Source organism: Orycteropus afer, unplaced genomic scaffold (assembly GCF_000298275.1).
Source record: "Orycteropus afer afer isolate SDZICR_OR568_19922 unplaced genomic scaffold, OryAfe1.0 scaffold00072, whole genome shotgun sequence".
Classification (NCBI taxonomy): domain Eukaryota; kingdom Metazoa; phylum Chordata; class Mammalia; order Tubulidentata; family Orycteropodidae; genus Orycteropus; species Orycteropus afer.
The window spans coordinates 626,766-640,550 of record NW_006921659.1 but is presented as its reverse complement, the minus strand read 5'-3'; the positions used below and the strand labels follow the sequence as shown (position 1 = coordinate 640,550).

The 13,785-nt window shown below is 42.8% G+C and overlaps 1 protein-coding gene across 1 annotated transcript in view; it reads right to left on the bottom strand.

The window, feature by feature from the left end:
• The window catches only part of TRAF3IP2 (TRAF3 interacting protein 2), a 36,165-nt gene extending 26,653 nt beyond the window's left edge, over positions 1 to 9,512 (bottom strand). Inside the window, exon 1 of the mRNA XM_007940790.1 lies at positions 8,690 to 9,512. Within this exon, the coding sequence (XP_007938981.1) occupies positions 8,690 to 9,512 (823 nt within the window). The remainder of the gene's footprint in view (positions 1 to 8,689) is intronic.
• Positions 9,513 to 13,785: the final 4,273 nt, after the last annotated feature.

Sequence of the window (13,785 nt, the reverse complement as noted above, 5' to 3'; positions counted from 1 at the left end):
GTGGATCAATGAAAACACATTTTCCTTTTCGTAGGGGAATTGCCTGGTTGTATGGAAAAGTTGATAAAAAAAAAATTTTGATCGTCAGGTAAATACATATCTTTTTAATGCTCAGGGTTTATTCCTCTGCACTCTCATGACCAGGATTTGCTAGTTTTGCTGGGAGAGATATATACACGTAATGGCTCATGTTTGTTAAGCACTTGCTACATCCCAAGTACTAAATTCCTTAATCAGGATTGTAGAGGTCAATATTCTGTTCTCCTGAAGAAGTGTAACGCTGGTAGTTCAGTGGTAGCATTCTTGCCTTCTGTGCAGAAGACCTGGGTTCGATTCCTGGGCAAGGCGCTTCATGAGCAGCCACCACCTGTCAGTGGAGGCTTACGTGTAGCTGTGATGCTGAACAGGTTTCAGTGAAGCTTCCAGACTAAGACAGATAAGAAACAAAGGTGTGGTGGTCTACTTCTGATGATCAGCCAACGAAAACCTGTGGATCCCAGCATCTCATCCACAGGGTCACTGTGAGTTAGGGGCTGACTTGATGGCAGTTAACACCAGCAACAAAAAGAAAAGTTTAACTTTGTTGGTAAGATCGAAAAATTCCTTACCATAGCTGCTGGATCCTTTGTTTCCACAGCAGGTCACTCTCTCCTTGTTCCCCCAGCTCTTGCTCGGCTGGCTGGCTTTCTGGTACCTCAACTACAACTAGCTCCTTGTTTCCTCCACCTTCTCCCCTGTTCTGCACTTCCTATGTCTGCGATGCTCACCCCGTTTGCCACATGGCTGGCTCCCTCTCAACCTTTAGGTTTCAGTTCAGGTGTCAACTTCTCAAAGAGGACTTCTTTGGTTACTCTATTAATGTCCACTTCAACACCTGGTCATTTCCTTTATAGCATGTATAATGTCTCATTTTGATTGCCGATTTTTGACTTCTCTGTGTCCCTGCTAAACTATGAACTCCATGAAAACAAGGACCCTGTGTATTGTATTCACCACTGGACAACCAGTGCCTAGCACAGGACCTGGCAAATATTTGTTGAATAAATTTTTAAATGAATGAACAGTTTCTGCTTCCAAATTCCATTGACCTCCTTCCTTCCCCTCCCTCCCCTGTAAGACAATTGTTGTTGTTAGGTGCGATTGAGTCGATTTTGACTCATGGTGACCCCATGTAACAGAGTGGACTTGCCCAATAGAGTTTTCTAGGATGTAATATTTATGGGAGCAGATCACATGTCTTTTTTCCACTGTTTGCAGCCAAGTGCTTAACCATTGTACCACCAGGGCTCTTTGTAATTAGAGATGGACTTTCCAGGGCTTGGCATGGTAAAGGTTCTACTCCTGATTGGACATCACTCCTTTCCTCAGTAAATAGAGAGGTTTTGTTTGGTTTTGTTTTAATTCATTCAACAAATATTTATTGAACCTCTATAGCTAGGCACTTAGTGAACAAAGATAACTTGGATATAGTTCCCTTGAGTAGCTCAAAATAAATGGAGAGAGAGAGAGAAAATCTGTGTCTGTGGGTGTCTGTTTTTAAATACAAACCCACACGAGTTAGTGTGAGAAGGGGAGGCATACAAGTCGGCAGCCACCTACATGGTAGACTTAAGAATCACTCAGTAAAAATATCTTCCCCTACTGGCTTGTCCCCAGTGCCTAAAATTCCATCAAAGGATTTTATTCCGTAGATGTGGAATGGAAGGTGGGTGATGTGATAGACAAATGAACGGTTAGCATGGCACTCTCTCCTCATTTCTGAGGCAGTGTTAATCGTAAAACAAAAATGCAGACCTTGCACAATCATAAATGGATGCCCAGTACTGTAGGATTTTAGTCTCATGATCCTCTTGGCCTAGTCACACACGGTCTTCATGTCACTGGGCCTCTTACCATTTGGAATTTGTAAGCCAAATGCTAAAAGAGGTTTTCCATTTATCACTCAAAACGCTCAAACATTTTTCTTCCTTATTAAGAATGGTATTAAAATAGTTTATGAGAAAGAAAATAAAATCTGATTTTCAAGTTCTCAAAAAATGATACAATACAATCTAGCCAGGAGACAAAATGGCCAACATAAACTATTACAGGAACTTCCACAGCTGGAAGCAGCTGTGGTTCCTAAAAGACAACTCCTTTCTTATCATTTCTTCCATCTGGCTTTTTTTTTTTCCCATACTTTTAATTGTGCAGGCATATTCTAGCACACAAATAACCGCTTTTTTTTTTTTTTTTTTTTTTTTGTGCACATAAGTAATGGTAGGCATGTGCCCACAGTTTTATTTTAGTCAGTCTACTTGGTAGAGAAAGCAATAAAGCCTCTCTAGATTTAATTCCTTCTCTTTCTCCAATATATTGTCAACGTGGTCTTGCCTGATTACATAGCCACAATGTCCATTCTGGTGGCCCTCAGTTGGCACCCTGGATTCTGAAACTATAAGAAGCCGACTTCACCAAGGGGTGGGCTGAAGGGGGAACATAGGCTTATTCAGTTTCTTCTTCTTCTTTTTTTTTTTTTTTACATGGAAGGGGATGATCAGTAGCCATTTTTGTTTTATCTTACAAAAAGCTTAAGATACGCTATTTGCATGGTGGTCATTATTTATTTATAGTTTCATTAACGGGTAAGAAAGTAATGTTCTTCTAAAGCCAAGTAGAAGCACGTAGCCATGGTTTCCAACTGCACAAGTACCCGTAGGTGAACGGCTCTTTTGAAGAGGTTTTGTTGGCAATTAAGTGCAATTCCAGCTCTGACATGAAACTAAGCATTTGTACACCTGCCCTGGATGCTTAAAACCTGTGCCAGAGAAGCAGAGGGGCACTCTGCAGGGCTGGGCTGCAGCCCCATTTAAATCATCATCATAATATCCTCAGAGCCGCTAGTTCCTGAGGCCCTTCTGCCACCCAGCCACCTTCCCAGCACTTTTAATACATTATCTCATTTAATCCTCACAGCAGCCTTCATGGGAAGCATGGATGCTTGGAGGCTTCGTAAATATTCTGACGCTACGGTGTCTTGAGGAAAAGCCATAAGCTTCCGACTTCCCTGCCGGAACTGATAAAACCCTGACCCTTTGCCAGGCCGCCCCTGGAGCCAAGGCCAAGGCACACCCACAGTGAATTAGGGTGAACCAGTGTTTCATGCGATCTCTCTCCTTACTATTTTTTTTTAAAACTTTATTCCTCATCTATAAAAGTAACATATGCTTGCTGTAACAAATATATTTATATGTATACTTTAACAACAGCATAGAAAGTTAGAAGGAAAATCTCTTCCTCTCTTCTCATTCTCTCCTCCCCCCACCCCTACTCCATGATCACCATTAACAGTTGGGGGTAACCCTTTAAGACTTTTTTATATATACAAACATATGTGGTTAAAAAAATAAACATATAAGATTAACAGTGCATTCTGCTTTTCCACGTAATCTTTTTATGTGAGAATGTGTACTTTATCTAATGGGGGGTCTAATAGTCCATTGTATAAATAAAGCACAATTTACTTATCCATCCTCTTATTGATAGGTATTTTATTTTTTTCCATTTTTACTTGAATACAACAATGCTTTAATAAACATCCTTGTTCATGTATTTTTATTTGCTGCTTAATGTCTCTATTGGATAGATTCCTACAAGTGAAACTGCTGGGCCAAAGGGGAAGCACATTTAAAATTTTGATAGTGAAATTGCCTTCTAGAAAATTTTACCAGTTTGCACTCCTACCAAAGGAGCTCTGGTGGTGCTGTGGTTAGGCATTGGGCTTCTAACCAAAAGGTTGGTGGTTCGAACCCACCAGCTGCTTCATGGAAGAAAAATGAGGCAATCTGCTTGCACAAAGATTTACAGTCTTGGAAACTCTATGGGGTTTGCTATGAGTCGGAATCAATACGATGGCAGTGAGTTTATACTCCTACCAAGAGTGCCTGGGAATGCTTCATCTCCCCAGAACCACACTGACAGTGGCTGTTGTCAGAGTTTGATTTTTGCATGCTTGATAAGAGCACAGAAAACGTCTTTAAAGTGTTAAAAAGTGCCGCAAAAGGCCTCTTTAAATTGTGAAAAAGCAAAGATGTCACTAAGGTGCTTCTGACCTAAGCCATGGTATTTTCAATAGCCTCATATGCATATGAAAGCTGCACAATGAATAAGGAAGACAAAAGAACAAACAAATCTGTCCTACAAGTATAGACTGAATGCTCCTTAGAAGCGAGGATAGTAAGACTTAATTTCACCTACTTTGGACATGTTATGGCATAGTGCCTAAGGCATTTGACTGCTAACCAGGAGGCTGGCGGTTCAAACCCGCCAGCCACTCCTCGGAAGGAAGGTTGGGCAATCTACTTCCATAGTGATGTCGCCTCGGAAACCCAAGGAGGGTTGCTATGAGTCGGGTCTGATTCGACGGCAGTGAGTTTTGGACATGCTATGAGGAGCGACCATTCCCTGGAGAAGGACATCATGCTTGGTAAAATAGAGGGTCAGTGAAAAAGAGTAAGACCATTAATGAGATGGATTGACACAGCGGCTGCAACAGTGGTTCAAACATGGCAGTCATTGTAAGGATGCTGCAGGACCAGGCAGGGTTTCATTCTGTTGTCGTAGGGTTGTTACGAGTTGGAGCCAACTTGACAGCACTTAACAACAACAATAACATTGATAACAATAACAACCCTGGTGGTACAAGGGTTAAGTGCTAATCAAAATGTGGGCTGTTTGAGCCCACCCAACAGCTCCACAGGAGAAAGGCCCAATGATCTATTTCCGTAGCGATTACAGCCAAGAATACCCTATGGCACAGTTCTGCTCTGTCCATGGGATCTCCATGTCTCCGAATAGACTCAGCAGCACCCAACAAAAACAATAAGGAAAAAGCTGTCTTCTTAAACTTTGTATGTCTTAAATTTAGTGAGGTTAAGCTTGGTTTCATGTGCACATTGGCTGCTTCTGTGATTTATTCCCTTCTCCAGTCTGGCAGTTCAAACCCACCAGCTACTCCTGGGAAGGAAGACTGGGCAATCTACTTCCGTAGATTTACTGCCTCGGAAACCCAAGGAGGGGTTGCTCTGAGTCCAGACCAACTCGACAGCAGTGAGTTTGGGCTTTTTTGGAGTCCAAGTTCTCTCTTTACTGCTTTTCATCACTTCTCTTCACTCCCAGGGTCCTAGGTTTTACTCTCCCCCAGCCCTACCTCCCACCATCAATAGAAGGAAATAACACACAGACAGAGGGAAGATCAATCTGATGAAATAAAGGCGGTATGAGGTATTGTAGTTGTTGTTGTTATGTGCCGTCGAGTCGGATATGACTCACAGAGACCCCTCCTTGGGTTTCCAAAGCAGTATCACTACGGAAGTAGATTGCCCAACCTTCCTTCCAAGGAGTGGCTGGTGGGTTTGAACCGCCAGCCTTCTGGCTAGCAGTCAAGTGCTTTAGGCACTATGCTACCAGAGCACAACAACACCTAGAGGGGTTCCCTGACCAGGAAACAACCCAGGCCCTGGCTACTAGTTGGAATGGACTTGATGGCAGTGGGTTTTTATACCTACAGAGGACAATGCTTACCTCCAAAGAATGGATCACTAATGGTGCCATGCCAGGCTTCAATAGAGAAAATATTTTGAAGTGGGAAGATCTTCCTGGGACATTCCAATTAAAACATTCAGTGAATTTTTTTTTTTTTTTTTTTTTTTTTTTTTTGGTCTATCATGCTCAAGCTTTCTCCTGCTGGTAGGAGCAATGACTTGAGGCTTTTTTTTTCCTCACAAAGCTTTTGACTAAGTAGTCACACTTCTACTTTCTACATACTTTCTACATATAAATCTAAAGACTTAACCAGAAATGCAGATAAAACTTAGGCACACGATGTATGCCATGGCATCGCTAATTGAAACAAAAACATGGGAACATTTAAAATGTCCAGCTATTGAGAATAGAATTTGGTAGATCTTTCTGATAAAATACTACGAGGCATTTTAAAATGGTGTTGCAAGAAGTACATGGATCAATATTGGAAATTATTTTAATTTTAATTTTAATATGCATGCAAGGAAAAAAACCAACCCACTAGAATATGCCAGAACCCTAATGACGGATTATATATATTTGGGTATTAGAAATACAGATACTTTTTTTCTTTCTTTTTTGAAGCTTTTGGTACATATCAAATTTTGGGGTAAGTGAGTGTTACTTTCATGATCGGAAAAAATATTTTTAAATGATGATAGAATGTTAAAAAATAGTTTGTGGTACTGTTGTTGTTGTTGTTGTTGTTATGTGCCGTCGAGTCAGCCCTGACTCATAGCGACCCCTCCTTGGGTTTCCGAGGCAGTATCACTACGGAAGTAGGATTGCCCAACCTTCCTTCCGAGGAGTGGCTGGTGGGTTTGAACCGCCAGCCTTCTGGTACTATTCTCATAAAATTATTCCTTCCAACCTGGAAATCACTGAGAAATCAACGCAGCCTTGGACTTGCCCTTCTGGAGTCCTCAGTGATTCCTACTTAAGGAACTCACCCGCCTCTCCCTTTCTATTACTGGGCCCGCAGAGCAGCAGGGGTCCATGCATCCCAATCAGGTGATTTCCCAGGCGTCTTTCAACCTAGGCCTAATGTTAGGCCTCCTGAGCTCTTTCTCCCCCTCTAGCCAAGGGTCCCTCCCACTAAGTCTTGCTGTTTCCCCAGCTACTGGCTCAGTCTTCCTTATCTATTTCTTCCAAGCACTTCTAAATCAAATTAAATTAAATTTCTCTACCTCCACACCCTTCCTCTTTTCAAACTCTAAATTGCTTCATTCACTTTAGGGAAGTTTATGATGTTGTTAGGTGCCTGGAGTTGATTTTGACTCATGGCAACCCCATATGACCAAGTAAGACTGCCCCTTTAGGGTTTTCTTGGCTGTAATCTTTATGGGAGCAGATCACCAGATCTTTCTCCCCCAGAACTGCTGGGCGGGTTAAACCCCTATTCATTCTTTCAGTTAATAGCTGAGTGCTTAACTGTTGTGCCACTAGGGTTCCTTGGAAGCTTTATAATTGTGGTTGATTACAGCCTTTGTGATCATTTCTGTATTTTAAAGGTTGGTACCAGCCCTTTGGTCAGACTCTTCTTACACTATTTGAACTGCTTTTTTGTACAATACTTACTTGCTAAGAAAAATAATCACATCTCACAACCCTGCGTTGCATCTGAAAAATCCATTGTTTTTCCAGTTGTCTCAGCAGAAACTTGACATTAATTGTTATAATGGACCTATTATCTCTATCTGAGGCTTTAACCATTTTCAGAGATTCTTACAGCAGTGATACATATTATTCATTCATTCATTCATAAATAATTTTCTGAGTTTAGTACCATGTCAGGCACTGTGCTAAGTGCTGGGTAATCATCGATTAGAAAGAAACCATTGGGCTGTTAAACTCTTGTCACATAGGCTGCTAGTAGTCAAAATCAACTCAACTGCACCTAAAAACAGCAATAGCAGCAGCCAATAGTACTCTGAAACCAGCCAATGTCAGGCACAGGGGTAAAGATTTCAAATAAGAAGAGATTATTACTTGGGAAAAAAAGAAACACCATCACTGACATGCAAAACCAAGTCTGAAAGGAGAGGCAGACAAGTCCATGAGCAAATGCCGTACTGGTGTTGGGTCCTGAGACAGAGGCAGAGCACAAGGGAGACAGGACTGAGGTCTGAGGTTTCCAGAGGGACACTTGATGGTTGGTGATGGTTGCACAACTCTGTAAATATACTAAAATTCATTGAATCATGCACTTAAAATGGGTGAAGTGACAATTTTATGGTATGGTAGGATTTTAGGGTATGGAAACTCAATAAAGCTGTTAAGAAATGTGTAGAACTGGGTCAATGCACAAGAAGGGGAAGAACATCTTGCATAGAAGAAGTTGCACAGGCAAGTGCATCAAAATGTGCGTTAACAAGTTTGCAAGAAACAGCTTAACAAGTCTGGGGGAGTACCAGCTTCGGGTTATGGCTGGAGTGCCTGGTAGATGAGGACGACTCAAGTCCCAAAAGGAGTTTAAGCAACAAAATTATAGGAGCAACTTGATCTTCATGTAATACCCAGAGTCTTAGTGACACTCTGGGCACCTTCTGAGATTTTGACGGAAGGCCCCTCTTCCTGTCAAGTTTAAGATGGAGAAGAGACATGAAGAGAAAGAATTCATGTACACAAGAGTTAGGACAGTAAGTTTTCTAGAGGTCATTTGGGTCATCTCCCTGACTCTAGGCAGGTTTCAGTGAAACTAACCCAGATGGAGGACTCTGTTTTGTCCTTAAAGGTCCCTAGAGAAAGAGGTTCTAAGTGGAACAGGTTTTAGAGTTAGACAAAGCATTCCTCTAAGACTTTTTGTGAAGAGCCCTGTGGGACAGCAGGTAAGCGCTTGGGTACTAACTGAAAGGTTGGTGGTTCAAAGCCATGTATTAGCTCCATGGGAGAAGAACTGACAGTCTGCTTCCATAAACATTATAGCCTAGAAAATCTTATGAGTAGTTCAAATCTGTTACATGGGGCCACTCCGAGTCAAAATCAATGGCACCTAACAACAAGAAGATCCTTTGCAAATCTCACCCCACATGGAAAGTGCCCATGAGAAGCAGAATGCCCTCCCTACATCCTGAAGGAAGACCATCGTTTACTCAGTTACCCAGCCCAGAACGTAGAGGTCACTTACATGGCACCTGGTGGTCTGGACCTCCAGGACAATGGTAGTGATAGTTCCACTGAGCATGTGGGGAAGGGTTGAGAGGCAGCATCTGTGCACATACTGGATACCTCTGAGGTTCAAACTGATGGAAATCCCTGGACCTGAGAGGTCTGGGGAGATCCTGGGGGTAACACACAGAGGTGAGGGGTAGGGGTCTTTCCAGCTGCCTGATGCCTAGGACATCCAGGGGCTGAGAGTCATACCCAGTGTCGATAGTAGGCAGATCTGGGGCTGCTGGGTTCCTGTGGGGCCTTTGCACTGTCTCTTGGCCACTGCCTGAGGAGTCTGCTGAGGCATTAGGTAAACTTTGGCCTGATTTGTCTGAGTCATGGCCAGTGTCAGGAGAAGCTGCTGAAAGCTGAGATCCCAGCCATTGATTACGTTTTTCTATAAATGAAAACTGATGTTCTGGAAGGAAGGCTCCAATCATTAACTCAGAGTCAGATTCACTGGCCACAGAGGGGCCTGAGGGAAAATCTTTGCCCAGGTCTGTGTGTCTCCTGCAGAAGCTGTCTTCACTCTCCTCCAGGACTGTATTGTGTAGGCAGGTGGCCTGCTGGGACACAGGCCACTGATGATTTGCAAGTTTCAGGGGCGAGTGAGCTTGAGTAGCCTCTCCTGAGGAACAGTGAGGGGTCTGGAGTGCAGACAAGCTTGTGAGTTCCATGTCCCTTGTATTTGGAGCAGTTGGAGCTGATTCCTCTCCCAGGGAATATTCTGGAATTGCTTTCAGCAACTGACTTGGGTACAGTTCTGATTCATCGACTTCCACAGGAATGCTTCGGTTCATTCTAATTTCTGAAATGAGAAAACATGCCACAGCCTTAGAAGAGAGATTTCTTAAGAGTCCCCACTCTACATGACCTTAAAAGACCTCTTTCAGGATGTGGTTTAAATTAGCAGTAGTGTGAAACCAATGTGCTTGTGGAGGCCCAATTACATAAGCTGTTCACTTAAGCCTCCAGGCAAAAGCACTAATGCTCAATAGGATGATCTTTTATCTGAAAGGTGATTCAAAGAATGTGACTGAGCCATCCTGTGACAGAAGTCATTCACCAGCAAGGGGAAAACATGGATGAAAATTAACTGCCAAGAACTGAAGAAAGAGAAATGATCTCTATGCGGACTATTTTGTGTATTTGGAATGCACAATGAAAGAAATTTTAGTAACTAATTAAGGAGCTGTGATGGCACAACGGCTAAGTACTCAGCTGATAACCCAAAGGTTGGCAGTTCAAATGCTCCCAGTGGCTCTATGGGAAAAAGATCTGGAGATCTGCTTCCATAAAGATCACAGCCAAGAAAGCCCTGTGGGGCATTCCTGCTGTCAGACGGGGTCACTGTGCTTTAGAATCGGCTCCATGCACCCAGCAACAACACAACCATATGAGTGATCTCCAAGACATGGAACAATATATACAATACTCTGTATACTATGCTGCTATTTTGTATTTAAAAAAACGGAGGAGGAAATATGTATGTATTTTTTGTGTATATCTGTTTGTATATGTGTAAAACATGTGGAAGATACACAAAACATTGGTACATTGGTTGCCTCTGATGATAGAACTAGCTGGAGGAAGAGGTGGTGGGGGAGTTTTCATAAATTGGAAAAAGGTCATAGTGACATTTTCTACTTAACAATTTTAGGTCTAGAGGACTTAATTTAGAGGACTTAATTCCTTCTGGGCATTATGCCTGCAATTAAGATAGCCACTACTATCTGGTCTGTGATGTAGTAGTTTTAACTAGTGGGAGTTCTGGTAATGTAGTGCCTAAGGCACTTGACTGCTAACCAGAAGGCTGGAGGTTCAAACCCAACTACCACTCCTCGGAAGGGAGGTTGGGCAATCTACTTCCATAGTGATACTGCCTCAGAAACCCAAAGAGGGGTCACCATGAGTCGGGTTCAACTTGACGACACATAACAACAACAACAGTTTAACTAGTATGCCAGCTAAACTAGCCTTTAGCCTACAGACTCTTTAGCCCACAGTCTAGGCACTATTGCTTTATCTATAAAAAATAGAAGTTAATTAACATAACAGAATTAGAAAAAAAAGTAGCCTCCCCTGATCATTAGATTGCTGGAGGTGATACCCCAGGAAGTCCAGACATAGGGGAAGGAAGAAAGCAGACAGAGGAAAAGGCAGCATGTGAGGGTCTGGAGGTTTGTGTGAAGCTTCGGAGCAGGTTTAGTAAAATTGAGTGAGTGAAAAAGAAAAAAACGAAAACAAAACAGAGGCTTATTCTATGCAAGGGAAGTACATGTACCTATTTCAAGGCCGTGTGTTTCAAATACCAGCGACAGAGAAAAGGATGGGGATGGAGTGTGACTTTTTAAATTCTCATCTTTGCTCCAAGGAGCTCTGGTGGTGTAGTGGCTAACGTATTTGGCTGCTAACCAAAAGGTCAATGGTTTGAACCCACCAGCTGCTTCATGGGAGAAAGATGAGGCAATCTAGTTCCTTCAAGATTTAAGTCCTTGGAAACCCTATGAGGCAGTTCCACTCTGCCCTATGGACAACTCGACTATGACTCAGAATTGATTTGATGGCAGTGGGTTTGGTTTTGCTATCTTGGATTCATGCAGAATTTCAACTGCAAACATTTATTGAAGGTTTACTATTGCCTAAAGTCAGAGGGTGCATAAATTATTGTTCTAAGACAAGATTTGAAAATTATGAATTCACCTTCACTTATGCCATGTCCAATCCGATATGAACATGACAGGGTACATTTTAAAGTGCTCTACCTCATAGCAGGGGGGAAGCCGCAGATTTGCTACACAATTTATCTTCAACTCACTCCTACACTCCCTGCCAACACTCTAATACTTCTCCATATTTGGTGTCACACATACCCACCTGTGGTACAAGTCTTATGCTGTTTTCTGGCACTTCAGCTTCTAATTACTGGCTTGCTCTCCCCACTCCAGTCCCTCTGTCCCTCTGTCTGTCTTCTTTCTAGGCTGCTGCCTAGGCTGTGTGTGTCCCTTACCCCTTGGTCCTGCAGAAAAGAGAGCCATCCCCTAAATTGATTAGACCTTGTAAAAATGAATAAGAAATTATTCAAACCACAAATATTTCAGCTTTTTATTATTTAAAAATGCTCACCATTGTTTTCCTTTCTTACAATTTTCCTACAGCCATGAAATTGGATACGCAGTAGGATATGCTCTTCAGCTAGTCATAGAACAAAAGCATTTTCTGAAGGGCTGGCTAAGTGTTGTGTAATCTCCTACAGGCATCTGGGGGCCCATAGCTGAGTGAGAGGACAAAGAGATACACTAGGTGAGCCAACTCACATGAGGGCTAAATTCTGTCAGCTCTTCCTCATCAAATGATTCATTTTCACTGCCTGCACTCAAGTACAACCATTTACATTCTCCCCAGGTTTTTAAATGTAAAAACCTTAGACATGCTACCCTGGGAGGGGTAGGGGGGATGCAGTTGTAAATTCTACTTTTCTAGCCGAAGGGCCTTCAAGGGCTCAGAGGAAGCTAATAAAAAAAAAGGAGCAGAGTGTTCACCTTGCAGAACTTGCACAAACTGAAGAGTAAAATACTATACTTTCTAGAAGGCAATCAAAATTCTTTCTCAAATCATTATTCCTATCTTCAAGTTGCGTGCAATCCAGCTCAAGAGAGAAAACGAACATAACAGAAACCAAAGACTTAACTTCAGGGCCTCTGACTTTGCTATTCTCTCTTCTTAGAACACTCTCTCTGGCTATCTTCATGGCTTGCCTCCTTCCTCCTTCAGGTCCTTACTCAGCTGTCACCTTCTCAGGGAGATCTCCCTGTCACTGTCTCTCAAGTTTTTGTACCAGACTCCTCCTACCTTCTACCTCCCTTCTCTGCATTGCCTCCTCTAGCAGTTGGCACCAACAAACCTACTTGTTTGTTTCTTTTCTCTCTTCCCCACTCCCCTAAGAATGTAAACTTCAAGAAGGCATGATTTTTCACCTTTCTATTCATAGCTGTATTCCCAGAACACAGAACTGAACCTGGCACTCAGTTTATTGTTGTTGTTATGTGCCATTGAGTTGGACCCGACTCATAGCGACCCCTCCTTGGGTTTCTGAGGCAGTATCTCTATGGAAGTAGACTGCCCAACCTTCCTTCTGAGGAGTGGCTTCTGGGTTTGAACCTCCAGCCTTCTGGTTAGCAGTCAACCTTAGGCACTGTACCACCAGAGCTCCTCTGGCATTCAGTAGGTGTTCAATAAAGAATTGTTGAATGAATACATGATTGATGGCTATTTCAGAGGGGACAGATCAGTGTAGCTGGAAGGACCACTGAATCGACAGGGAAAATGTCAGTCGCCATGGGCTAGGAGTATTTGATGGGCTTAATTCTCAGCTTCTTAAAATTAAACCTTATGGGTGACCCTTTCCCCTTTTTCCTTTTCTTCCTCTCTTAAATATTTTTAAGTGCCCACTAAGTGCCAGGCCCCTGACGTAGGCTTGAGCCATGCCCAAGGTGTCCTGCCTATGGGCAGGGCTGACCAGTATGCTCACTTGCAGAATAAAGGTAATTCCACCGCCCAGTGCCATGAGAACATCTGCTGTTCCGCTCCAGACAGGCAGGAAGCTTGGTTCATGTATCCTTAGGGTTTTGCCCAGAACAACACAGAGCGGGGCATTCCTGCAGCAACCCACACAGACCATTCTGGCACAATGAAGCATCCCAAGGCCAACCCTGCCAACTCTCCTGAGGTGTCACGGAGAATAGATACACACAGTTACCACAATAGAGGGCCAAGGGGAGATGAGCGGACTTGGTCAGCGACGGTACTCTGATTTTTTTGGTCTTTAATGCGAGTCCCGAGGTGGTACGAAGCTTAATGCGTCGATTGCTAACTGAAATGATGGAGGTCTGAGTCCACCCACAGGTACCTGGGAAGAAAGGCTTGGGTATCTATTTCCAAAAAGTCAGCCATTGGAAACCCCCTGAAACACATGAGTCATCATGAGTCATCATGAGTTGCAGTTGAATCAATGGCAACTGGGTTTTTTTTTTAAGTTGTAAAAATACTACAATTTTAAAAACTCATTCGGTA